This window comes from Rhinoraja longicauda, chromosome 2 (assembly GCF_053455715.1).
Source record: "Rhinoraja longicauda isolate Sanriku21f chromosome 2, sRhiLon1.1, whole genome shotgun sequence".
NCBI lineage: Eukaryota > Metazoa > Chordata > Chondrichthyes > Rajiformes > Arhynchobatidae > Rhinoraja > Rhinoraja longicauda.
The window spans coordinates 59,294,648-59,321,173 of record NC_135954.1 but is presented as its reverse complement, the minus strand read 5'-3'; the positions used below and the strand labels follow the sequence as shown (position 1 = coordinate 59,321,173).

Sequence of the window (26,526 nt, the reverse complement as noted above, 5' to 3'; positions counted from 1 at the left end):
CTACGGATTGATAGGTTATTTATGCATTGCGAATTGCCTCTTGTGCAGGTGAATGGGAGAATTAGGGGTGGGGAGATGACAGGAAAAAACAAAATGGGGTTAATTAATTGGATAATTGATAATCAGCATTTGAGATATAATAATCTGTATTAAAGGAGAAATTTCTCCCTTTTGCTTTCCACTACCCGTGTGTTGTGGTGTTAAAAGCATGTGCAAAAGTTCACCAAAACCATTAGTTTTATTGCCATCTGGTGGTAAATATCAAAGCCGCAAGAAGTACTTTGCGTAACATCTTAAAAAAATGTGAATTGAAAGAGTGGTGGTGTCATAATAGGAATAACATCCAATAGTTTAGAAAATCTGCCAGACCGGCACCACTGAAATCCCAAACATGCTGGTTTAGTTTTACTGTATTAAAATGTGTTTTGGAATTAAAGTTTCTCTTGTTCACACTTGGTAAAATGCACGTTCCCTCCATGAACTTCGAATATTATAGTAATAAACTCAATTCCGAAATACTAAAGTGTCCTGGAAACACTAATTGTTGGCATGTAAGAAAATAACTGCAGATGCTGGTACAAATCGAAGGTATTTATTCACAAAATGCTGGAATAACTCAGCCGGTCAGGCAGCACCTCAGGAGAGAAGGAATGGGTCAATTGTTGGCATGTGCACACCTCCCTCTCCAATGGGAACAAAACACCCAAATGGAACGAATGTTCAACACTGAATGATTCTGGTAAATGTCTCGGCGCGTGCTCATAGACATGTGTGCACATGGCCATGCTGTGAATGGCGAGTGCTTTTTCTGATGTTCATGCTTGTATCAGTCTATTCATGTGTTAACTGATAAAAGTTAAAGTCCCTAATTCAGAACCAATGTGAAATTAAGTATGATTCCAAGTTATCCAATAATGTTACAAGAAGCATTCGTCAACAAGAAGGTTGCCTAAAAAAATAATTCATGGATTGAAACTAATTCTCTCCAAGTACACGTCAGACAAGATATTTCACAATGGGTGGATGACTTAGGCGGCAGCTGAAAATTCCAACTGTGTATTGTGATCTTTATTAATGCACACAGATGGGCCCAGCAAATCCACTACGAGTTGAACGATGATTTTCCGGCAACAGATGGTCAGCACGCCCCTATAACCTGTACAAAATTATGAGTGCTCAGCTGAAATTCAGAGCGGCCACAGATGAAGTTGTAAACTGAATGTGAATGAAATGACCTGCCAACCCATCCTGGGTTCCCACCTGCTACCCGCCCGTTTACGGCTCTGGCTTCCGAGCTCACTCCCGACTATCAACGTTCACCAGCGAGCCCATCTCACTGCTGCTGTGTTTTAGCGATAGCTTTATCTGCTGCCCCGTTCAACCACCGCTACCTATTTCTCCCGTCGCCCTCTTCCCCCTACCTCCGCCTCCACCTTCTCCCCCGGAGAGGCTGACATACTCCACCTTGGCAGCGACATCAGATGAGAGGGGATGGAGCCCCAAGGAAATAGCACCTAGTTTTAAAATAAAATGACACAAAGTGCTGGAGTAACGCAGTTGACTGAATCAGTCCGAGTAAGGGTCCCAATGTCACCCATCCATGTTCTCCAGAGATCCTGAGTCTCTGACTTACTCCAGCACTGTGTCCTTTTGTCTATTAACCATCATCTTCAGTCATCGGCCATAACGGACACCCTTATAATGGCCCGTTATAATGAGGGGTTACTGTAAGTCGGCAAGGTTACCGTGGGGCTCCCACCCCTCTCCTGCTGCTGCTTCCAAGGTGGAGTATGTTGCAGACTCCAGGGGAGGAGGTTGTGGAGGCAGTGGTGGGGGAGGGGGGGAAAAAGGCTGATTGGACAGAAGACAGGAGAAGCACGTGGTGGTTGAGCAGGGAGCGGATAAAGCCATCGCCAATAGCAAGAAACAGTAAGAGGTGAGAGGGGATCGATGGTGCATCTTGTGGGTTGGAAGCCGGGGCTCTAAATGGCCGGGGAAACCGTGGAAGCCGGGGATGGGTCGGCAGGCCATTCCATTCACATTTTATATCTGTTTTGTTCTCTGCTACTCGATGGTGTTTTAGAGATAGGGGAGGGGTGTCATTAGTGGAACAGGGGTGTATCGTCACTTCATTATCACGTGACCTCTGTTGGTCTGGAAAAACAGATAATCCAGAAAGGACAATCTGGGAAAATTGTTCAACCTGTAATACTGTCCAGTTCTCCCTTGCACACAAAGCTAATATAGTTTCATGATCAGGTTCAGATCATGGTCACTGTGGTTGCATTTCTTGAATTTTGTTTGCTTCTTTTCAAAGACTGCAACAGGGTGCAATATTTTTTTCTTTGAAACCGGAATAAATAGCAGATCACAGTACAGCAAGAGCATTTCAGCAAAAGTGGATATTACATTTGGAGTTTTATAAACTTTTAATAGTTGCAGACATGCCGATCCAATAAGCGAGTTTGGTATTCCGACTGAGCATGCGCAGGTCATAGGTCGCGGGGGCAAAACATTCTCGCCGGCTGATCTGTTGCGTAAACAAACCTTCGTTTCGTCCGTATTTTCCAGTTTTGCTTCGTAGAGGTAAGAAAATACTGCTTTCAAAACAGTTAATTAGGTGTATATATGGTTAATTTGTACAAAACTACGATGATTTTGTCGGTTTTATTGCTTTATGCTTCCGTGTGAGCAAGATAGTGACTGAATAACAAGCATTTTTTATTGTTCTTTGTTTTGGAGGAGAGGGTAGAGAATGAAATGAAATGTATGATTTCTATAGCTATCAAGAGACTTCTGAATGAGTCACAGTTCAGCTCTGAGGCTAGAATATTTGTCTTGGTTAAAGTTTGATGCAAGTTAAGGACAGCATTTTCTATTTCAACCTGTTTCAGTGCTGCACCGAACATTGTGTCAGAGAGTGTGTTAAAGGGGCAGGCGGCTCAGACTGATGTCACTGAGTTTGTGGGTCCGAACACTTCTCGGATTTCCTTGTCCCTCTGGCGAAAAATGAAAACATATCCGTGTCACGGGACGCTCCCCAACTTAATTCTGACGTGCGAATTAATGGCAACATTTTCGTTAATTTCAATATTTCAGACAAAATGCAGCGAGCATGTCTGCGATCGGGTAAGAGAACACGTTCGGTGCAGCACTGAAACAGGCTGAAATAGAAAACGCTGTCCTTAATTTGCATCAAACTTTAACCACGACAAATATTCTAGCCTGAGATGAACCGTGCTTCATTCAGAAGTCTCTTGATGGTTATAGAAATCATACATTTCATTTAATTCTCCACTCCCCTCCAAAACAATAAAAAAATGCTTGTTATTCCGTCACTATCTTGCTCACTCACTGAAGCAGAAAGCACTAAAACCTACGAAATCATCGTAGTTTTGTACAAATTAACCATATATACACCTAATTAACAGTTTTGAAAGCAGCATTTTCTTACCTCGACGAAGCAAAACTGGAAAAAACGGATGAAACGAAGGTCTGTTTACACGCAGCAGATCAGCTTGCGACATTGCTTTGCCCCCGCGACCTATGACCTGCGCAGTCGGAATACCGAAATGTTCAGTCGGAATACCGAACTCGCTTATTCTAGTAACTTACACTTATTTGGTGGAGTAACTTACAGGCCATTTCAGTGATATTGGTCATACTTTGCAACTGCAGTCCCATTGAGATATATACATTTATGGCTAACATTTCAGTTTGTGCATGACATTTCTGCATGCTTAAGCTTTCAGTCCTCTATTCCAAGTCTTACCATTTGGTGCATTTCATCTTCATATTTCTCCCCACAAAGTAAATCATCTCATTTCTCCAAATTAAACCAACTGAATGTTGGCAGCAATTGAAGGCAGCATCTGTGGAGGGAGAAACATAGTTAAAGTTTCAGGTCAATATGAAACCTTAACTGTTTCTTCACAGATGCTGCTAATCCTGCTGAGTAATTCCAGCATTTTCTGTTTTATGTCATATTTCTAGCAGCTTTGCTTTGCACTTTGACTTTAGAGTATCAGAGTTAATGTTATGAATCAACATGATCTATTTATAGTTTTTATTCAGTTAAGCTACAATCCTTACTTGACAGTTGCCTGCAAATTCAATTTGGGCCTACTACACAAATTATTTACCTGTATTAAAAGCGGTTACCCCTATTGTTTTCTGTCTTTCAATCAGCCTCCTGCCAAGAATCACATATGCTCGTTCATCATAATAGTTATTAACAAGCTTATTGTGGAGGGAAAAATAAAAAAAACACCTGTTAAAGGTGTACATGTACGGTTTCATCCCACCAGGAATTTCCAATGGATGGAAGGTAGTCAGTATTATTGTCATGGAGGTGCTGAAGGTCCTTGTGCATATATAAAGATCGACAAATCTCCCACGCCCGATTGGATATATCCGATGACACTGTGGGAAGCTAGAGAGGAAACTGCAGGTACCCTGACTGAGATTTATGCGTCATCATTAAATACAGATGTGGTGCAGGAACACTGGAGTGTGGCAAATGTTGTGCCTCTATTCAAGAAGGGCTGCAGGAGAGAGCCTGGGAACTGCAGGCCAATGAGTCCAACATCTGTGGTCAGTAAGTACTAAAGAGTATTCTGAAGGATAAGATATCCATGCATTTAGATGGACACGGGATGATTAGGGATAGTCAGTACAGTTTTGTACGGGGGATATCATGTCTCATGAATCTGATTGAATTTTTGAAGATGTGACCAAATAGGTTGTTGAGGGCAGAGTTGCAGATGTCGTATATATATGGATTTCAGCAAGGGCATTTGACAAGGTTCTACATGGTAGGCTGCTCTGGAAGGTTAGATTGCATGGGATCCAAGGAGAGCTAGACAACTGTATAGAAAATAGGCACAAAATGCTGGAGTAACTCAGCGGGACAGGCAGCATCTCTGATGGGATTCCTTCTCTCCAAAGATGCTGCCCGAGTTACTCTAGCAATTTGTGTCTAACTTCGGTTTAAACCAGCAACTGCAGTCCTTTCCTACACAACTATATAGAAAATTGGCTTCATGGAAGGAAGCAGAGGGTGATGGTGGAAGGTTGTTTTTCAGACTGGAGGCCTGTGACTAGTGGTATGCCTCAGGGCTCAGTGCTGGGCCCATTGCAGTTTGTCATCTATATTGAAGATTTGAATGATAAGGTACAAGGCATGATTAATAAGTTTGCAGATGACACCAAAGAGGGTGCTATAGTGAAGGTGGTTGTCAAAAATTGCAGCAGGATCTTGATCGGTGGGGCAGGTGGGATCAGGAAAACTTCATACGTTCATAATTCATAGAAGCAGACCATTCTGCCCATCGAGTCGACTGCCATTCAATCATGTCTGATTGATCATTCCCGCTCAAACCCATTCTCCAGCCTTCTCCCCCATAACCCTCGACACCATGACTAATCAAGTATCTATCAATCTCCAGCTTACAAATGCCTCCCATAGCTGTCTGGTAATGAATTCCACGGGTTCACAATCCTCTGACTATAGAAATTCCTTCTCATCTCTTTTCTAAAGGCATGTTATTTTATTCTGAGGTTATGCCCTCTGGTTCTAGCCTCTCCCACTGGTGGAAACATCCTCTCCACGTCCACACTATCCGGCCCTTTCACTATTCGGTAAATTTCAATGAGGTCCACCATCATCCTTCTAAACTCCAGCGAGTACAGGCCTAGTGCCGTCGAACACTCATCATATGTTAACCCAATCATCATCAGAATAATTTTCCTAAACCTCCTCTGGACCTGCTGGCACATCTTTCCTCAGATATGGGGCCCAAAACTGCTCACGATACTCCAAATGCGGTCTGACCAGTGCCTTATAAAACCTCAGCATTACATCGCTGTTTTTATATTCCAGTCCTCTCAAAGTAAGTGCTAACATTGCATCCTTACTACCGATTCAACTTGCAAATGAATCTTTTGGGAATCTTGCACCAGCACACTCATTTCTGAATCCTCTCCCCACTTAGAAAATAGTCTACACTTTATTCCTACTACCAAACTGCACACTTTGCTACACTATATTCCATCTGCCACTTCTTTGCCTACTCTCTCAAACTGTCCAATTCCTTCAACAGAGCCCAGGGTTCTCTACACTACCTGCCCTTCCGCCTATCTTTGTACTATCACCAAATTTGACCACGCAGCCTTCCATTCCCTCAACAAAATCATTGATACAACATGAAGAGTAGCGCCCCACTGGACCAACTAACAGCATCAACCCCTGCAAAACTAGTCACTGGCAGCCAACCAGAAATCCACCCCCCCCCCTTTATTCCCATTATTTGCCTTATGTCATTCAGCTAACCTATCTATGCTGGTATTTTCCTTCTAATACCATGGGCTCTCATCTTTAGGAAGTGCAGCACCTTATCAAAGGCCTTCTGAAAATCCAGGTAAATAACATCCACTGACTCTCCTTTGTACATCCTGCTTCTTCAAAGAATTTCAACAGATTCTTCAGATAAGACCTCCCCTTCTCAAAACATTGCTGACATCGGCGTATTTTATCATGTGCTTCTAAGAACTTGGAAACCTCACCCTAGTGATCAAGAAGACTTTTGGCACATTGATTAAGGCCAAAGGTATGGAGTATAGAAGCTGTTGTACAAGACATTGGTGAGGCCACATTTAGAGTATTGTGCTCAGTTTTGGTCACCCTGGTACAGGAAAGATGTTGTTAAGCTGGAAAGGGTGCAAAAAAGATTTGAGGATATTGCCAGGACTAGAAGGCCTGAACCATAGGGAGAGGTTGAGCAGGCTAGGACTTTATTCCTTGGATCACAGGGGGATGGTGGGTGATCTTATAGAGGTGTACAAGACCATGAGAGGAATAGATAGGGTAAAATACCTAGAGTAGGGGAAATTGAGAACAGGAGACATAGGTTTAAGGTGAGTGGGGAAGGATTAATTGAACCCGAGGGCCAACTTGTTTTTTTTTTTACACAATGGGTGGCAGGTGTATGGAACGAGCTGCCAGAGGAAGTAGTTCAGGCAGGTACTATCACAACGTTTAAGAAACATTTAGACAGGTACATGGATAGGATAGGTTCAGAAGGATATGTGCCAAACACAGGTGGGAGTAGTGTAGATGGGGCATGTTGTTCGGCATGGGAAGTTGGGCCGAAGGGCCTGTTTCCACACTGTATGACTATGAATTTATCTTCAGAGGAAATATACTCATTTCGTAGTTCAGTCCATCGTGTTTGCTTCTCACCAAATCATACAGCACAAAAATACGTCTACTTGCCTGCACCTGGCCCATATCCCTTCAAACCTTTCCTGCCCATGCATCTGTTGAAGTATCTTTTAATTTTACCCACCCCTACCACCTACTCTGGCAGCTCATTCCACATATGCAACACACTGTGTGTGTAAAGTATTGTTTTTCAGGTCACTTCTAAATCTCCCCCCCCCCCATCCGCATCTTAAGCCTTGAGCATTAGACCAACCCAAGGGTAAAGACTATGGATAGTCATCTTATCTATGCCACTCATGATTTTATACATGTCCGTAAAGGTCACTGAGCTTCTTCTGCTGAAGGGAGAAAGAAAAAAATTGCCAGTAAAGTAACTACAGATTCCTCGATCTTTCAAATATTCATTTATCTCCATCTTAAATATATTGAATTATCTGCATCCACTACTGCTTACTGTAGAGAATTCCAAAGATTCCAGAGACTGCTCTCTGAGAGAAGAAATTTCACCACACCTCAGCTCTAAATTTCCAAACCCTTATTTTGCAGCTCTATTGGAATTTTCATGTTAGACCAGCACAGTTGTTATGCTCCTTATTTTGTTAAGTGTGCAGCATAAACTATTAGCAAGTTTACTTAAAAAAAAATGTAACACTCATCTGGCACTGACAAGGACAAATGCCATAAAGCAAAAGACCTATTTACAATAGAGACATGCAAATGTTATTTGGTGTTACATCCAAGAATGATTCTGTAATGTTATTCGCTAATGCTAATCTATCCCTCTCTTGAGAAGATGGAGATTTTGTCCTAGATTATATTATGAAAGTTTCATTGAAAGGAACATAACTTTATTTATAAATACAGGACATAGCTTTATGTACAACTTAGTGTAGAAACAACACAACACTTCCGAGATGCAATGAACTGACACTTTTAGATGTTTGCTGAGACTGCAGTTTGTTCAGCCTGCACAAAGATAAACTAAAGCAATCCCTTGATAGAGAAAAGAGCAAGGCTTATTTTTCTTAAGAATCCTTAAAATCTCCTTGTCACCCCTCAAACAAACATAGTACATGTGCAAGCACAATCATGTTATCTAGAAATGTTGCCTGACTCACCAAGTTACACCAACACTTGGTGTCTTTTTCTTAAGTATTTCTCACTGAATTATAATTTTGACAGTGTAGATAGAAAATACAGTGGAAGTAGCCAATGGTGAAAAGATAAGGGAGCAGAAACTCCGTTTGAGGTTGAGTTATTGAAGTTATTTAGGCTAGTTAAGAGTGACGAGAGCAGGATAGTTTGTCTGTTTGTCTTTATGTTATGACTGTTTTTGTAAAGCGCTTTGAGCTCCTGGTAAAGCGCTATATAAAATAAATGCTTATTATTATATTATTATAAGGTATAGAATGAGTTTGAAGGATACGGAGACTACTCCAGGAAATGGGGAAAGACAAGTATGATTCAAATAATGATTCGAACGAAATTCAATTCTTGTTTTTACAAGCGTTACACCAAAGTGTTATTAACCTACGAGCATTGATATTTAAATACATTTTCCCTACAGTAGAAATTTAGGTTTATGCACATTTTGCCTTATTCGCATTAGTGTTGTCATATAAAATTATTGAGATGTTAAATGCACTGGGGTAGAATTTCCCTGCAAGTTACAGATAAGAATTTTTAAAACACAAAATCTATTCATAAGGCTGAATTAAGAATTTATGCTAGCAATTGCAAACATCACAATATTAATAACATTAAAGAGGTTAGCCTGGTTTTAAGAAAACATAGCAGCAACAACAAAGAAAACCTTTTGGATACCTTGAAGTCTTATCAACTCACCTGGCAGAGATGTACAACCATTCTCTAGGATCAGAGATGCAAGTACAATGTAAGAATAAGGCAAAATATAACTAATGTCTTTTTTTAAACTGAAACAGATGCTCAACATTTTGAAATTGTTAAACGGAAAAACAAAATTATGCTATGTACTAAAATTTCAAGAATTGCAATGAAGACAAAGACTGCATCTTACTTCTCGTTTTGCTAGCAGCACATTTGGTACTATGTGTGGAAGACATCGTCCCAACATCAACATCACACACTGTTCACTATCTGCAATTCGTGAAACCTACAGAGACAGAAAATAAATCTTACAGGCCTAATGCATATTTATAAGATTCCCAAAAATAAAAAAACCCATCATAAATGGGTAAAAAAAGGCATAATAAATCACGTTTTAGCCCGTAGAAGGGTCTCGACCCGAATCATCACCCATTCCTTCTCTCCAGAGATGCCGCCTGACCCGCTGAGTTACTCCAGCATTTTGCGTCTATTTTCAGTTCTATCGATCTACTTCCCAATCTTCAATTAACACAACAATAACTTTGTGGTTTTACGTTTCCAATGAAAACACCTGTGCTCTTTCAGAACTATGTAGCTAATGATCTAATGCATATAAAGATTGATTTGTTCAATTTGCTTTAAGTCTCTCTTTTCACAATTAGAAAGGTCTGTAATGGTTGGAAAATGGATTCTTAAGTTCCTTGTATTGCAAACTCCTGTGTGATCCCTAGAAGAAACAGTTGGTTACACAATGCGACCATAACTAAGGTTTAAACCTAATTCCCCTATTGCGTTAGGTTTTGCAGCATTTAAGGAGGAAAATTATTCATACTCATGAATTTCCCCTTCTTAGATCATCTGTGGCGTTGCACAAATTCACAAGAATAATGGCTTCATTGACTATTTTAATTTGGAAAATAATTGACCAGAAGTTCCAGACATTGTATTGTGGAGTCATCCAAGTTCATGTTACTCAAGAGTATTGGAAAGTCTTGCAATACGAAAGAACCTGATGTTGATGTGAAATTCACAACCAGATTGCGAAAGCAAAAAGACCACAATAACTACCAGGTCAGCGAACTTAATGTAAAACTTAATGTCCAACATGGAAACTCTTCAGCCTCATTAGCAACATGCTGGCAACCTAAGTGCACAGTATGTAAAATAGATTACACAGGCAATAGAAATCTGAACACTGATGTGTTAAGTATAACTTCCTACAAATCCTGCTTAAAAACTAACAATTTGTTTGAAAAACAGAGGAAACCAGTGGAAGCACATAATGCATGCCCACATGTACTATATAACATATAACATATAACAACTACAGCATGGAAACAGGCCTGTCCGGCCCTACCAGTCCACGCCGACCATTCTCCCTGACCTAGTCTCATCTACCTGCACTCAGACCATAACCCTCCAATCCCCTCCTATCCATATACCTATCCAATGTACTGTTACGGAGTCACATAAAGATATTCTGTACAACGGATGCAGCCCTTTGGTCCACCAAGTCCATCAGCATCATGAAACACCCATTATGTTCATCTAATTTTTATTCCCCCCACATTACCGACTAACCCTTCCCCACCCCACCCCTCCACACCCCTCCCCTCCACCCCCCCGGCAACTTTTGTTTAAATCATGCACTGCATACCAGGAGCAAGTTACAGTGGCCAACTAACCTACAACCCATGTGTCTATGGAATGTGGGAGGCAATCGAAATACCTGGAGGAAACTAACATGGTAACAGGGTGAACATACAAACTCCACACAGATTACACCCAAAGTCAGGATTGAACCCATGTATTTGGTGCTGTGAGGCAGTGGCTCCATTAATAGCACCATTGTAAACTATCAATTAGAAGTAACAATGAGGTGATGGTTTATTTTTGGTGTTTGCCTTCAATAGCTTCCACCTTTATCGGCTATGAAATTTCAGATTTTAAATATTATCCATAAAAAAAAATCAGCTGATGCACACATGGCCCAATTTGTATAACTTTATATGCAGATAGCCACGGGGAGCAAGAAAAATGAAAGTCAGTTGAAGAAAGTTGCTAAAAGGAAAGAGTAACCAGGCAGACAACTTCATCTCCAATTTCCCCATCATTTAATAGCTATTGTTGGATCTTTGTCAGATCTCTACACCAGCTGCATTGTCTGTGAAGGTTCAACAGAGTGTGGAACAGGGAAGCTGCACGCAATGTGGGTTTAAAAAAAAAACTGCATGCACAAAGTAACTGCATTAGTTTGCATTCACATGTTGACTGACAGTACAACAGCAAATATAAAACAGAAGGACAATTCTGTTTAGGTTTCATAATAAATGTGCAAATTTTAATCAAGAGGTTACCTCCACTCCTAAACGACTGTCAGTGGCCATACGGCAAAAAGATAGCAATGCTTGATGAAATGCAGGTGATAACGACCTATAAAGAGAACAAGTGCATACTATAAATTACAATAGCATTACAGTTCTATTATTCAACTTAGACCTTGCAAATAGACAAGTATTAGGTCTTCTGACAACTCTACACTGAAATATAGCCATTGAAGAGCAATCAAAACCTAACAATGAAGATGGCAAGCAAGATGGAAGATAAGGCAGTCTGAGTTGTGCAGTTGTACAGCATGGAAATGGGCCCTTGGGCCCACCTCGTCCATGTCACCAAGTTAGGCTCAGCCCATTTGTGTGCATTGGGCCCATAGCCATCCAAACTCTTTCTATCCCAACATCTGCCCAAATGCGTTTCAAAAGTCATAATTCTATCTACTTCTGTATTCCAGATACAGAAACATAGAAAAAAAAAATAGGTGCAGGAGTAGGCCATGCAGCCCTTTGAGCCCATTGCTGATCATCCAAAATCAGTACCCCGTTCCTGCCTTTTCCCCATATCCCTTGATCCCTTTAGCCCCAAGACCAAAATCTAATTCTCTCTTGAAAACATCCAGTGAATTGCCTCCACAGCCTACTGTGGCAGAGAATTCCATTTATGAATTCCATTTAATTCCAGAGAAATCCTTTATGGAATACCCCATGAGTGAAAAGGTTGCCCCAGTGGCCCTTTCCCATTTTATTTTAAACATGTGCCCTTTGGTTTTAGAATCCTTTATCCTGTGGAAAAGACTGAGCGTTCACTTTATCTATGCCCCTCATGATCTAGTACACCTCAACCAGGTCACCCCTTAGCCTCCAATAGGCCAAAGTCCTAGCCTATCCCAATAACTCAAACCCACAAGCCCAGGTACCATCCTGGTGAACCTCTAACTTAAGGACATCTTTCCAATAGCTAGGTGACCAGAAATGCACAAAGTTCTTCAAGTGTGGTCTCACCAATGACGTACAGTTGCATCATGTCCCAACATTTGTGCTTAATATGTTTCCCAGTAAAGTAAACCTACAACATCTGGTGGCGTAGCAGTAGAGCGACTGCCTTACAGCGCCAGAGACCAGTGTTCAATCCTGACAATGTGTGCTTGTCGCTATGGAGTTTGTATGTCTGCCACATGACCTGCATGGGTTTTCTCCTAGATCTTCAGTTTCCTCCCACACTCCAAAGACACACAGGTTTGTATGTTCATTGGCTTGCTATGAATGTAGAATTGTCCCTAGTGTGTGTAGGATAGTACAAGTGTGCAGGGATCGCTGATCAGCGTGGACTCAGTGGGCCGAATGGGTTTCCATGCTGTATCTCCAAACTAAACTCTTGCAGTTGCACATTTACTAGAAACTGTTTATGAAAAGAATCTGAATTTCAACTCAGACTCAACTAAGTAGACAACATATGATGAGTGCACATTAAATGTGCAAGATAAATGAAAGTAATTGATGCACGCAAAATTGGTGCTAAATTTAAAAAATAATAGATTTGCAGTGATGCTCAAATTTGAATACTTTCATTATAAGACGTCTTATCCAATGCTGGACAATAATCTGGCACCAGATGATTTGGCATGGAGCACAAATTAACAACAAAACTTAATTGAAAAGTAAATAATTATACTAATAAGAGTTAGTGGTCCCATAAAAATACACTATGACATGTGCTACCTCCTGTTATTTAGTGAAAAAAAAATCAATTATTTTCTAGTTAGTAAATATGTACAACATTGACCAACCTGTTTGGCTTATCAAACTGTACAGGTCCATGAGAATGGATAGTTGATAATTCAGTTCCTTTTTTGTCATGCGAGATTAGTGTTGTCATTGTACTGGGATCAATAGAGCGAATATTAGAATCTGTGTTCGTGTCCGTTGGGCAAGAAGTGCTCATCTCCTCTTTCTCTGGATTGCAGCTATCATTATCAAAGCTTCGTACATCCAGATACTCCCCACTGTCCATTAGTCTAATCTGAGGCACTTGTTCTGATGTGGATAGTGGAAGTGCTGAGCTTTCCGGTGCAGCAGTCACGGCAGCCAGATTTCGTTGCTTGAGCATTTCTATTTCGCTGTTAGAATTAAAAGAAGTTTAATTAAATCCACAATACTTGCCTTCCTTTCTAACTCAAATCACTTTTAACTTTAGCCTCCCCTGTGAAAGCTATATGGAATCACTGAACAAACAATATTTAAAAATCTAGTAATATTTCACAACAAAATGACAAAACAATAGTGAGAAGATTAAATGCACTATGATGACACAAACAAACACTTGAATCTAACAGATAGTTAAATTCAGCTGGCTTCAACATGAAGATAAATATGAAAATAATTACTCTAGACAAATTCAAACAACAACTGCCAAACGAGACTCAAATGTGCAGTATTTACCTAGCAACTAATTTTAATCAATTGAATTTGATGCATTAAATGCAGCTTTCTTGCAAATGGTATTGAGAAGGATTCAACACTCCAATAGAGGCCAAAATCTCATTGTTGAAGTGTTTTTTAGCAGGTGCACTTCAACTGAATTAGACAATGTAAAGGTTACCATTTTTTAACACTAGCACATACGTCTTTAGCTGTCTGATTTGCGATGCAAGGAATAGTTTCTCATTGTTTAACGTGCTAAGTTGATTTTGGAGTTCTTGCACGATTTTTGCCTGCTGGAAATAAAATTACAATACATTAACATGTAGAATTAATTATCTTACACTTTGGAAAGAGCCCATGTTAGAAATTTCCTACTTTAAGAAATTACATTCATTCTGAGCATGGAGATGATGCCATATCTCATCTCCATGGGCTATGACAAATGGGATATTGTCATAGCCCATGGAGATAACGTAGAAGTGAGAATAGTCCTTTCAAGGACAACTCAGCTGAAAATAATGCTTTGAACAGACTTGAGATTTCTGTATTCATAAATAATTATGGAAAATAGTACTTTTTAAAAAGTATATTTGTTACATTAAAGTCCATTGTACTTTATGAAGTTACTTTAAAAGGCAACTAGACCAAGTGGACCCATTGGGCCCAAACCTCTCCTGTGTTGGTGCAGCACCCTCTCCTCCCCCTTCCCCCGTCCACCCTCCTTCCCCTCCCACTCCACCCTCCTTATCCTCCCTCCCCCCCCCTACTCCATCCCCCTCAACCCCCCTTATCCTCCCTCCCCCCCCCCTACTCCATCCCCCTCAACCCCCCTTATCCTCCCTCCTCCCCCCCTCCCTCCCTACGAGAGAGATTTAAACTTTAAAATGTGAATAACTTTAAAAATATAACACCGATTTCAATGAAACTTCTTCCATTAGCACCAATGGGACAACGGTGAGTAAGGTGGGCCTAAAATTGTCACGCTATCATGAACCATTTTGGCTGTAGTTCAGGAACAAACAAACAAACGAGAGTTTTAGTATATAGATAGCTAACTTAGTATTGAGCATCTCTCATGCCTTCATACATTTATGTCTATATGGAATAATTTGGAAGATAATCTATAATTTGGAAGAAAATATGAAAATCATCACTTTTTAAACTAGTCTAAAAGAAGAATGTTTCTATTTTATTACATTTTATGAACCCCAAACATTATTATTTACCAGGAAAAGATTTTGTGTTTGAATTTGGATTGATGAAGAGTTTCTTCACTTTAACGTTTTTCTTCACTTCTTACCTCTTGTGGTTGCTGCAAAGCAACTGATTCTTTGCCATTCGGGAGCCCTTCCAAGTCTTTTGGCTCCACTCCAACTGCTACGTCTATCATTTCTTTCAACGAGGTTGCATGGCTCCCGTATTCCCTGTACATTTGCAGCAAGTCTGGAGGTTTTGGAATGTTCAATCCAACATCGTCCCACAATTCAAAATCCTGAAGGATTGAAAAAAAAAAGTATTTTGAATCATTCAGTGTACCCGTCAATAAAAAAAAGTAACATTAAGTCCAATTCAGGTTATACATGAAGACCTTGCATCAAAATAGGGAAATCCTGGCATGCTAGATCCTTTAAGTGCTAGAAATAAAAAATTAAGTCATCTTGTTTTGCCAATTTCAAAATGAAAACCCAAGAATGAATAATCTTTTGACTCTAATTAAACTCATTATAGAGGTTTGTTCCAGGCACGACAGGGTCCAGATTTGAATGCAGTTCACCCAGCTGTTTATTTCATTACGAGTTAAATTTATGCACGTGTTATTCAAATTTCGCAAACTGTTAAAGTTTACAATATTAATTTTAAAATAATCTGGTTGAGAATTCATCTTCCGAGTAATCGAGCAACTAACCCAAAATATTTCAAGAAGTCATTTTATGAAATGAATGTGTTCAAATCCAAAAAATTCAGGTTTTCTGAAGAATTATATAGTTCAGGTTCATGCTTTGAAACTACAACCCAAGAGCAGGATACTTCAATATGACTTCCCCATTTGTTATCAGAAAGTACAAATTCTAGCTCAGAATTGTAATGCAAGAATAAGAAGTGACATTGAGATTTGTGCTTTACAAACAAAAACATTTGCATTAATAAGCCAAGTCATTTTTCTTTGAAATTGTAACTCTCAAAGCCTGAAAATAATGTCTAAATAAAGTCTTAAGATAGCAATGGGTGTTCAAATTGCAGCATGCAGTTTGTTTTCAGGGAGCAAGTAAACTCGAGTCCAGTATTTGCAATAATGTCTGTTTCAGGATGACACACACTCGCGCGCGCGCACGCACGCACGAACGCACACACGCACACTTTGGGTAAATGTTCAATCTCATTGTTTGTTTCTGGGCCGCAAATGTTGATGGTGGAAAGTTCTTGTTTTCTCTCCCTGCCTTTTATTTGCCGTTTCTTGTTTTCTCTCCCTGCCATTGTTTACCCCATTTAAAATAGTGAAAGAGGGTTGTACAGTTTGGCCTGCTTTGCTGGCTGCTGAATCATTACCATGCTGATTTAGTCATTTTGTGTGTAAATACACTAGATAGTAGCTTCATTAAACTGGGAACTCTTCCTGCTCTGATGCAATTCTTGGCAATGCTCTTGTATCTGCTTCGGTTAATTAATTCAATCAAGGGTGAATGGGCACCATGGTGTTACAGTTAGTACAGCTGTCTTATAGCTCCAGTGAGTGAGGTAGGTTTAATTGTGGAGTAATCTGAATGTTATTCCCATGTTTGCATGGGTTTCCCTTGGGTGCTCTGGTTTTCTCCCACATTCAAAAGGCATACTGGTTGTTTAACTGGCCACTGTAAATTGTTCCTGGTATAGGAGAACTGGGGATTAAGTGAGAGGATGTGTTAATATGCATTAGAAATATATAATTACAGGGCAATACCTTATTGCCCTGTAATTATATATTTCTAATGCATATTAAAACGTCCTCTCACCTAATCCCCAGCTATCCTACACCTTGTGTGTGTGTGGGGGTTGGGGAAAGGAAGGGGATTTGTATTGATTTATTCACAAAATGCTGGAGTAACTCAGCAGGCCAGGCAGCATCTCGGGAGAGAAGGAATGGGTGACGTTTCGGGTCGAGACCCTTCTTCAGACCCTTCTCGAGACCCTTCTTCTGGGGGTCGGGACAAAGGAAGGATATAGGTGGAGGACCCAAACAGTCTTTCCAGGTGAGACAAAGATTCACCTGCACCTCCTCCAACCTCATCTATTGCATCCGCTGCTCTAGATGTCAACTTATTTACATCGGCGAAACCAAGCGCAGGCTCGGCGATCGCTTCGCTGAACACCTGCGCTTGGTCCGCATTAACCAAACTGATCTCCCGGTGGCCGAGCACTTCAACTCCCCCTCCCATTCCCAGTCTGACCTTTCTGTCATGGGTCTCCTCCAGTGCCATAGTGAGGCCCACCGGAAATTGGAGGAACAGCACCTCATATTTCGCCTGGGCAGTTTGCAGCCCAGCGGTATGAACATCGACTTCTCCAACTTTAGATAGTTCCTCTGTCCCTCCCTTCCCCTTCTCCTTCCCAGATCTCCCTCTATCTTCCTGTCTCCACCTATATCCTTCCTTTGTCCCGCCTCCCTGACATCAGTCTGAAGAAAGGTCTCGACCCGAAACGTCACCCATTCCTTCTCTCCCGAGATGCTGCCTGACCTGCTGAGTTACTCCAGCATTTTGTGAATAAATCGATTTGTACCAGCATCTGCAGTTATTTTCTTATACTTATGGGATTTGTATTGCTTTGATAACTGGCATAGACTGAATTCTTCTGTGGCATAAGGAAATATTAACGAATGCATGAACCACACTACATCATACTTGTGGTAGTGAGGTGAAAAACTTACAGGTTATGATGGAACACAACTGTTCAAATGATTGGATCTGCACGGTTCTTAATCTATCTCATTGTGCACAACTAGAATGTCAGACATGGAATCACTGGATGGACTCAGTTAGAGCCTTCATTGTAAAAATAAGATGTTAAATTCTCAAGGTTACTCCTCATCATAGGAACATAGAAAAATAGGTACAGGAGTAGGCCTTTCGACCCTTCGAGCTAGCACTGCCATTCAATATGATCATGGCTAATCATCTAAAATCAGTACCTGCTTTTTCCCCATATCCCTTGATTCTTTTAGCCCTAAGAGCTAAATCTAACTCTCTCTTGAAAACATCCGGTGAATTGGCCACCACTGCCTTCTGTGGCAGAGAATTCCACAGATTCACAACTCTGTGTGAAAAGATTTTTCCTCATCTCAGTCCTAAATAGCCTACCCCTTATTCTTAAATTGTGACCCCGGGTTCTGGACTCCCCCAACACCGGGAACATTTTTCCTGCATCTAGCCTGACCATTCCTTTAAGAATTTGATATGTTTCTATGAGATCTCCTCTCATCCGTCTAAATTCCAATGAATACAAGCCCATATGTCAGTCTCGCCATCCCGGGAATTAACCTGGTGAACCTATGCTGTACTCTCTCAATAGCAATAATGCCCTTCCTCAAATTAAGAGACAAAAATTGCACACAATACTCCAGGTGTGGTCTCACCAGGGCCCTGTACAACTGCAGTAGAACCTCCTTGCTCGTAAACTCAAATCCTCTCGCAATGAAGACATCTGTGGCTGGAAAAATTGACAAGATCAATAAAGTTATTCCCTCAATTTGGTTCTCCTATAACTAGCCATGCCCAGCGGTTTGAAAAGAAACTATGATGGTATTGTTTGCTGAAGGTTCCAACCAACATTTTCAATGTTGGACCATCATCTTATGTCAGTAGAGAAGGCAATAATTTGAACAATAGAAGACAAACATAGAAGTCAGTAACGTGGAAACTTTCTTGCACATGTTTTTCTAGAAGGCCGCAAGATTGGGTTAATATCATGGACTCTTTTGGCTTCCCCTGGTCAGTCAGTGGCAAGGGCACATCTCCATTGTTTGCTAATTTGAAGGCCAATGGGTTGATTTTTTTTTATTTTTTAAAAGAACACTGTTTTTGAGATTTGAAATTGCAGAATGGCTTTCCAGGCCTGTCACTTTAAGAAGCAGTCATCATTTAGTCCTCAATAATGCTTAATTTCCATTCACCATTTTTTTCCCCGTAACCAAGCGAATTAGTTCTTTCAATTGATTCCTGAAAGTTCCTTTGGAATCTTGTCAGTCATTCACGGCAATACATTCACGTTACAAAAGCTCCAGTCTCAAAAATTATCCATTTTCAGCCAAGTGTTTCTGACATAAATATTAAATTTATGAACTCATTATTCACGCATTTACCAGAGGAATCTATTTCCTTCCAATTGCACTGCTGAAATAACATTGAATATATTCACAAAATGCTGGAGTAACTCAGCAGGTCAGGCAGCATCTCGGGAGAGAAGGAATGGGTGACGTTTCGGGTCGAGACCCTTCTTCTGAAGAAGGGTCTCGACCCGAAACGTCACCCATTCCTTCTCTCCCGAGATGCTGCCTGACCTGCTCAGTTACTCCAGCATTTTGTGAATAAATCGATTTGTACCAGCATCTGCAGTTATTTTCTTATATAACATTGTATATATATTAGCTTCCTTTCACATTCAGAGCCTCGTTCATTTTAGATTTACTTCAAACTCAACTCAAGTTCTGAGAATGCTACAGTACAATTTATTGCATTAGTAATTTCTCCATGTTTTCCTATCCTTCAATGTGTCACAGGTGTTTTCTTTGGATCCCTGCAGCTGTCCCCACACAAAACATGGAAAATCAGAAATACCAACGGAACATATATACTTGACATTTCTTTCGATCACACTTTTACATCAATCTTTTCCACCAGAAATTTCAAAGAACACAGTTATATCAGAAAGTGCATGTTCATTGCTGGCAAATAATTTTTCATCTCCAGCAATGCCAACACCTAGAATTGTGTCTCATCTCCTTAATCCAAAGTCCGAATTGTGTAGCTCTTATTTACACGCAAATAAGATTATCTAATGAAATTAAAGCTTCATACTCATTTTAAATTTAAGGGACTTTAAATTGAAGGCTGCAACAGACACGGAGTGTATTAATACCTTCTTAATATTACTGTCAGCTGATGCTTCATCTTCCTCGAACCAAAGCCATGCTGGATTGATTAATTTTTATATTACCATTTTTTAAATGTACTGATTATTCTATCAGCAGTGCCATTAAGAAATACTATTTAAGGAGTATATTTGCCTAAAGATGTATTTTACTTCATAATTTTTAAAACTGTAGTCGATCTGCAGCCCTGGTAATAAGTATTTTAAATATTACCTGGTCGTCATTTTCATCTGAAAAGGTTATTGAGGTGAGCTTGTAATTAATCTTCAATAAGTATTCATTCACTAGGAAATTTAATGCTCTTTTCTCAAGAGGTTTAACAGCCTCCTAAAAGAAAACAAACCAAATTCTCAGTTAGCAAAATTAAAAGGAAATACAACAAATAGTCCTTGAATTTAAAATAAGGAGTCAAAGATGTCATTAAGTCTTGAGGCTCTAAGAAATGGAAAAATAAACCTTTCCTCTCTGATCATTGAAAAGCAGCTTTTGCCAATTATCTTCAAGCTGAACAATGATAATCTAGCAGATCTCAACATCCTAATTCTCATGTATATTTCAAAGTGAAAAAGTAGAACAAAGTAACTGTATACCCTCCCTGGACAATTGTATTTAACATTCACAACTGAACATTATTACTGTTGAACAAGGCGCAAAATGTGCATCATCTAAACTTTATCCCTTAACCAAGCAAACACAGATGATATAATCATATCTACAACGTGCTCGAGAGGGCTTGCTGTGCACCATTTTAGTGCGTTTTATCCCTATATGTCAATATCAAAATAGATAGCAGGACCATCTTTGCAAGCAAGCATGCTTTGTTAGTTTTTCAAAGCATAGGCAAAGCATCTTCAAAATGCTAATCGCCCTGATACTAATTTGTCGAAATTGTGGACTTATTTGCATTTCTTATTTCCCCCAAAGCACTTGCAACTAAAATAAAACACATTCTCCAATAATGTAAAGTTCAGTTAGTCAAGCAGAGAATTTACTCGAGGTAATGGTTTCACCATTTCATGGAGAAAGGAGAACTTTGGCCATAATATCCTTCATGTGCTTTGTTCTCTCAAACCTTACCTGAATTTCAGGGCTGGATGCATAATTTTTCCGTTCCTGTAAAGGAACATCATTTTCTGTGAAAGCTGAAAAAGCAAAAATAAATTCACATTTCTTAAATGTTCCAGGTCTGTTCATGCATTAACAAAGCAGAAAAAAAAGAAGAAAGTATAATGTACACCACCTGCAGCTTGTGTCAGGTTGGCACGAAGGGACTGAATGGTCTCCTTGGCTTTCCGCAGTTCAAATTCCAGGACTGGATAGGGATTGTATTAAACACACAGAGGAATCCAACCAAGAAAAAGGGAAAATAAAAACAAGGATGGGTGTGAAAATAAAAGAAAAAACAGTTTTGAAAACAGAATGCATGCAATTTATGGAATCTGTGAACACATGCAAAGTTTACTAGCTGGGTGAGATTTTTTCCATACTTTCACATATAATAATTGAATCTCAGTACAGGCTGCTGAAAATATTCTGAATGGCTCAAATAGTGAAGTATACTTACTTCCTGCAGCAGTTATTGATTATGTCCTTTTTTATAATCATAAATCTTTTTAAAATGTGATAAGATAAAGCTGTCGAGAATATAAAGTCAACACTTGCAATTGTACTTCGGGCTAAGCAGGCTCCATTTTCAAATACATATATACTCCGAAATAAACAATGCAAACTAAAAAAAGTATTCAGCATTAAAAGCATTTAATAAGCCTCTTCCTTCGCAGAACATGGGGGATCCTGTTTACACTTATAAGCAGGTGCAGATGAAGAAATTTAGTGCTTCAGCTTGATGACAATGGCCCCATTCTCTCTTGCACAGAATGTTTGCCACTGACCTAAAAACAGCAAGTCCACACTGCAGATCTCCCAAAAGGTACTTTCCAAACAATGTTGGCTCCAATCTTGGCCATGGGATCCTATTTGTGGACAGGAACTTTTAGGAATAAACTCCATCAAATGGAGGAATCCCACAAACAAAACCACCAAAATCCCACAAACAAAACCGCCAATTAAACTGCAAATTTAATGCTATTGAAGGATAGTTTCTGAATGTTTTACCTAAAATTCAGGCATTCAAAAACACTCCAATGCTCGTAACAAAGACATAGATAGAAACCGATATAAACATGCAACACAGAAACAGACCTTCTCGGCCCACCTCGTCTGTGCTCATCTTAATCCAATTAGACTGCATTAAGCCTGTGGCCCTCTACATTTTTATTATCCCAAGACTTGTTGCAGATTTTCATTGTATCTGCCTCCCCATCTCCTCTGGCAGCTCATTCCAGATATTCACAACCCTTTGTGTGAAAAATATATTCCTTTGATCTTCGTTAAATTTCTCCGCTCTCACCTGAAACTTGCACCCTGTAGTTCCAGGACCCTATCCTGGAAGAATGTGTCAGACTATCTATTCTCAATTTTTTAAAACTTCTACAAGACCTCCCCTAAGCCTACTATATTCCAGTGAGAATAAATCCAGACTATCCAATTTCTCCTTATAATTGTAGCTATTCATTCTAGAATACATCCTGATGAATTTCTTCTGCACACTCTCTAATGCAACCAAAATTGTGCACAACACGCTCAATGCTTTGCTACACGCTAACAAATACTTTGCACAACAATAACAACATGATACCCCAGCTGTTATATGTGATGCTTCTGTCAATGAAGGCAGGGATACCAAAAGCCTTATTCATCTGTGTTGCCATTTTCAGGGAGCTGTGGACTTGCACCTGAAGGTGACTCTGTACACCTCCTAAGGTCCCTGCCATTCTTCTATAAATTAAGAAATCCCAGAGAACACCCCCGTCCCAATCATTCAAATAAACAATTAAAAACGAATCTACAAAACAGACACTTACCTTAATCCCTTACAGCTGCTATCTTCAAGCAAACAGCTAGCAAGCAGTAAAGCAGCAGGTACAATAATACGCAGAAATAAACTGGCACTTATACGAAGAAATGTAACAGTTGCACATGGAACTGCAGCATTTCCTTGCCGAATCCTGTTTATTGTGTTTGACATAATTTGTTGCATTGTGGTCTGGAAAATCAACACTTTACCTCACATTTTCAACAATTAAAATCTGGAAAGTATTGTGGAAATCTTTCCAAGTTGCCAAACATCAAATTTCACCTGAGCTGCTTGATTCAACACTCTTGGTGGAAAGGGCAACTTAAGTTGGTATCACCAACTGTTCAAACTGGTAGACATTAACAATCACTCTGCAAGTATTTATCTGAATTCATTTTTATCGTCAGTGACATTAAACAACATTTGATTAAGTTTTAGTTACATGGGCTTGCTCACTTTAGGAACCAATGGCTGAAAACAATTTGGTTTTTCAGCCTCAATCCCAAATGATTCGTTTTATTCTTTTCTCTTCAACTGCTGCCCCAGACCCAATTGTCGTTCGTCACCTACTAATCCTCCGCTAACTACATAGTTTGATTTCTTGAATTATTCTTTCTGGTTCAAGTTTTTAAGTAACCATTATTGTCTATTCCAAAGATCAGATAACTTTTGGAAAGATCACGTTTATGCTCAACAACATTTCCTCATGGATATAGTTGTAGCATACAGTTCTACAAGCTGTTAAGTTATAACTAAGGTATACATTATTTGATAAGCATGTCCAAATTGCTATCAGATCAGATTACACCGGTGTTACATACACGGTGCAGCAAAATACCTTGCTCATATGAGGTTCGCAGAGTTAAAAGTCTGCACTCAGTTCTGGTTTTATCAACCACTAGACAGGCATGGGTGCAAACCTCTCCTGCGGGCCTGGCAACCCTCCATCCAAACATCTCCTGCGGGCCCGGCAACCCTCCCCCAACTGATGACCCGTGGACCCGTTGCCGGCCGGGGAGTGGGGGGGCCGGGCGAGGGGGGAGAGGAAAGCATTCACCCCGGCCCCGGGTGGCCAGAGCGAACCATGGACCACTGGGTGCAAACCTCTCCAGCAGCGGCAGCTCGACGTCGACGGCCGTTGCTTTGCAGGGGTGGCGGCGCTCCCCCCACATGGGACCCAGAACAGCTACCAATCAGGCATCGAGGAGGTTGGAGTCAATCAATCAACCTCATGTGGGGGGGGGGGGGGGGGGAGCGGCAGGAGCCAATCAGGACGCGGACCCCACGTTGGGGATGGGGGTGGTAGAACCAATCAAATTTAAACTTTAAAAAGTGATTTATTAAAGTTTAAAAAGTGAATAACTTAAAAAATATAACAACCATTTGAACCACAGGCCAATGGTGAGTAAGGTGGGCCTAAAACCGTTGCGCTGTTGTGTACCGTTTTGGCTGTATTCCAGGAACGCACAAATATACAAGATGAGCGTTTTAGTAATATATAGATATTAATGTAAAAGGCACCATGGCAATTATACCAATATGCGCTTTTAACTAGCTGAAAAAGCCAAGATTCATCTTACAGTTTAAAGCTCAATGAAAAACAATTATTAAAAGAGTTATGGCTTATTGGGCAATTTTCAGAACTTCTTTAAAGTATACTTTTTTAAAGTTTGCTCATAATTTTAAATACTTAAAAATACACATATTGATCTCCCTCAGTTGGATTCAAAACCTGGAAAAAGGTCATCATTAGACAAATTGTGTGTTGGCCCAAATAAAATGAAGATTTTCATTGTACCAGCTTGAAATCTGTAGGGGTTGACTTAAAGTTCGAAGAAGGCTTCAGACCTGAAATGTCGCCTATCAATGTTCTCCAGAGATGCCACCTGACCTGCTGAGCAACTCCAGCAGTGTGTGTCTTTTTCTGACATATCGAAACCTTGTGTCTCTATTTGCACATATAAAGAGATGGGATAAAGTGAGTGGTAAATAAAAAACACTACCTAAGAACTCAACTGGTCAAGTAGCACTTGTGGAGGCAAAGAGATGGTTGACAATTCGGGTCAAGACAATGCATCAGGAATAATAAGTACTATTGCTGCAATATTCCTGGAATCTACATGCCCCTTCTTAAAATTAATGCTTTGATGAATAAAACTAATTTTATTTTAATGGTTTTACTCAGAGGCAGGTACTAAAGAGTCACACAAAAAATGGGGGAGATTTTCCACTTTGGGCACAATGTACACATTTGTCTTAAACTGCATTTCCCTTGGAAATCATTTGATCACTTACAAAATTTTAATTTTGGTATACTCGCAGTATGACAATAGACAATAGGTGCAGGAGTAGGCCATTCTGCCCTTCGAGCCAGCACCGCCATTCAATGCGATCATGGCTGATCACTCTCAATCAGTACCCCGTTCCTGCCTTCTCCCCATACCCCCACACTCCGCTATCCTTAAGAGCTCTATCCAGCTCTCTCTTGAAAGCATCCAACGAACTGGCCTCCACTGCCTTCTGAGGCAGAGAATTCCACACCTTCACCACTCTCTGACTGAAAAAGTTCTTCCTCATCTCCGTTCTAAATGAATCAGCCAAAGATGTCTGATTGTACAGCATTCTAAAAGTAATTAAAAATGCTGCAAACTTTTGTTTCAATATAGCTTTGTGAAAAGTATGCAGTATTTAAAAGTGCATTACTAATTACATAAAAATAATTACTATAGTTACGCAAGGAATGAGTAAAGGTCGCACTGCCCACTTCACTCAGAACCAGAACATAATCAAGCAACTATATGGATACCATGATGATGCATAACCTAGATTCTCTAAAAAGCTGCTACAATTGTTACATTAGGCATGCCGAAGGGCCCGTTTTAATGCTGTATCTCAAAACTAAACTCATCTCCAATTGATGATATACTGCTTTCAAGTACCACTTTTCAAAGATATTATCAAAATGAAAAGTACTGCTCAAAGAAAATAGTATGGAAAAAATTCACCGCAAAGTAAATGATCAAGTCTCAGCTTGCATTAATGACAAAATAAAGTGCCCAACTGTGTTTTAGGTTTACTGACAGAGATGTGTCTGATAATATTATGCATGAACAGACGGAGTCAACACAGAAATATAAAACATGGACTAAATTATAATGCATTGTTGATCTGCAGATGCTGCAACATTATGAGCACAAATGTGTAAAAAGTTGGATGGCCAAGCCCACCCTCTTGCAAAATGGCCGATTGTCAATGCAATCTGCCATTTTATATTTAATCATCTGGTTCAGGTCCTCTCACTTAATCAAGTTTACCAAAGACAGGATTATAAACAAATCTTTATTATGGAATTTTCTGAAATAGTTCTCAATTGGAAATTATACCCAATTAGGATAAAAGTTAGAAACAAAGGACTGCAGATGTTGGTTTATACCAAAGATAAACTTCAGCACTGTGTCTATCTTTACAATAAAAATGATCAGGCCAAACTTTCTGTTGCCTTGACATCACTAGCCACCTGCCCATGAACTTTTTTTCAGCATGGTTTCTGGTGTAGTGTTTCACTGAGAGCTCAGTTCAAGGCACATGGGTGTAGCATCGTGCAGCATCGGAGCAGTCTCAGTGCAAGTATCCAGCCGAGTCCACAGGATGGTTTTGA

The 26,526-nt window shown here is 40.0% G+C and overlaps 1 protein-coding gene across 5 annotated transcripts in view; it reads right to left on the bottom strand.

Annotated features, from left to right (window-relative positions):
* The window catches only part of relch (RAB11 binding and LisH domain, coiled-coil and HEAT repeat containing), a 118,986-nt gene that overhangs the window by 59,555 nt on the left and 32,905 nt on the right, over positions 1-26,526 (bottom strand). For 4 of the 5 annotated variants that reach the window (XR_013548780.1, XM_078419588.1, XM_078419597.1 and 1 more), the window contains exons 3-10: positions 21,192-21,263; positions 21,029-21,093; positions 20,165-20,278; positions 15,128-15,319; positions 14,029-14,120; positions 13,194-13,523; positions 11,428-11,503; positions 9,261-9,356 (exon numbers count right to left, since the gene is read on the bottom strand). Coding sequence is in view for 4 of the 5 variants with exons in the window: in XM_078419588.1 (XP_078275714.1) it covers positions 9,261-9,356; positions 11,428-11,503; positions 13,194-13,523; positions 14,029-14,120; positions 15,128-15,319; positions 20,165-20,278; positions 21,029-21,093; positions 21,192-21,263 (1,037 nt within the window). In the remaining variant the exon portion in view is untranslated. The remainder of the gene's footprint in view (positions 1-9,260; positions 9,357-11,427; positions 11,504-13,193; positions 13,524-14,028; positions 14,121-15,127; positions 15,320-20,164; positions 20,279-21,028; positions 21,094-21,191; positions 21,264-26,526) is intronic. The other variant, XM_078419620.1, reaches the window with a different exon arrangement.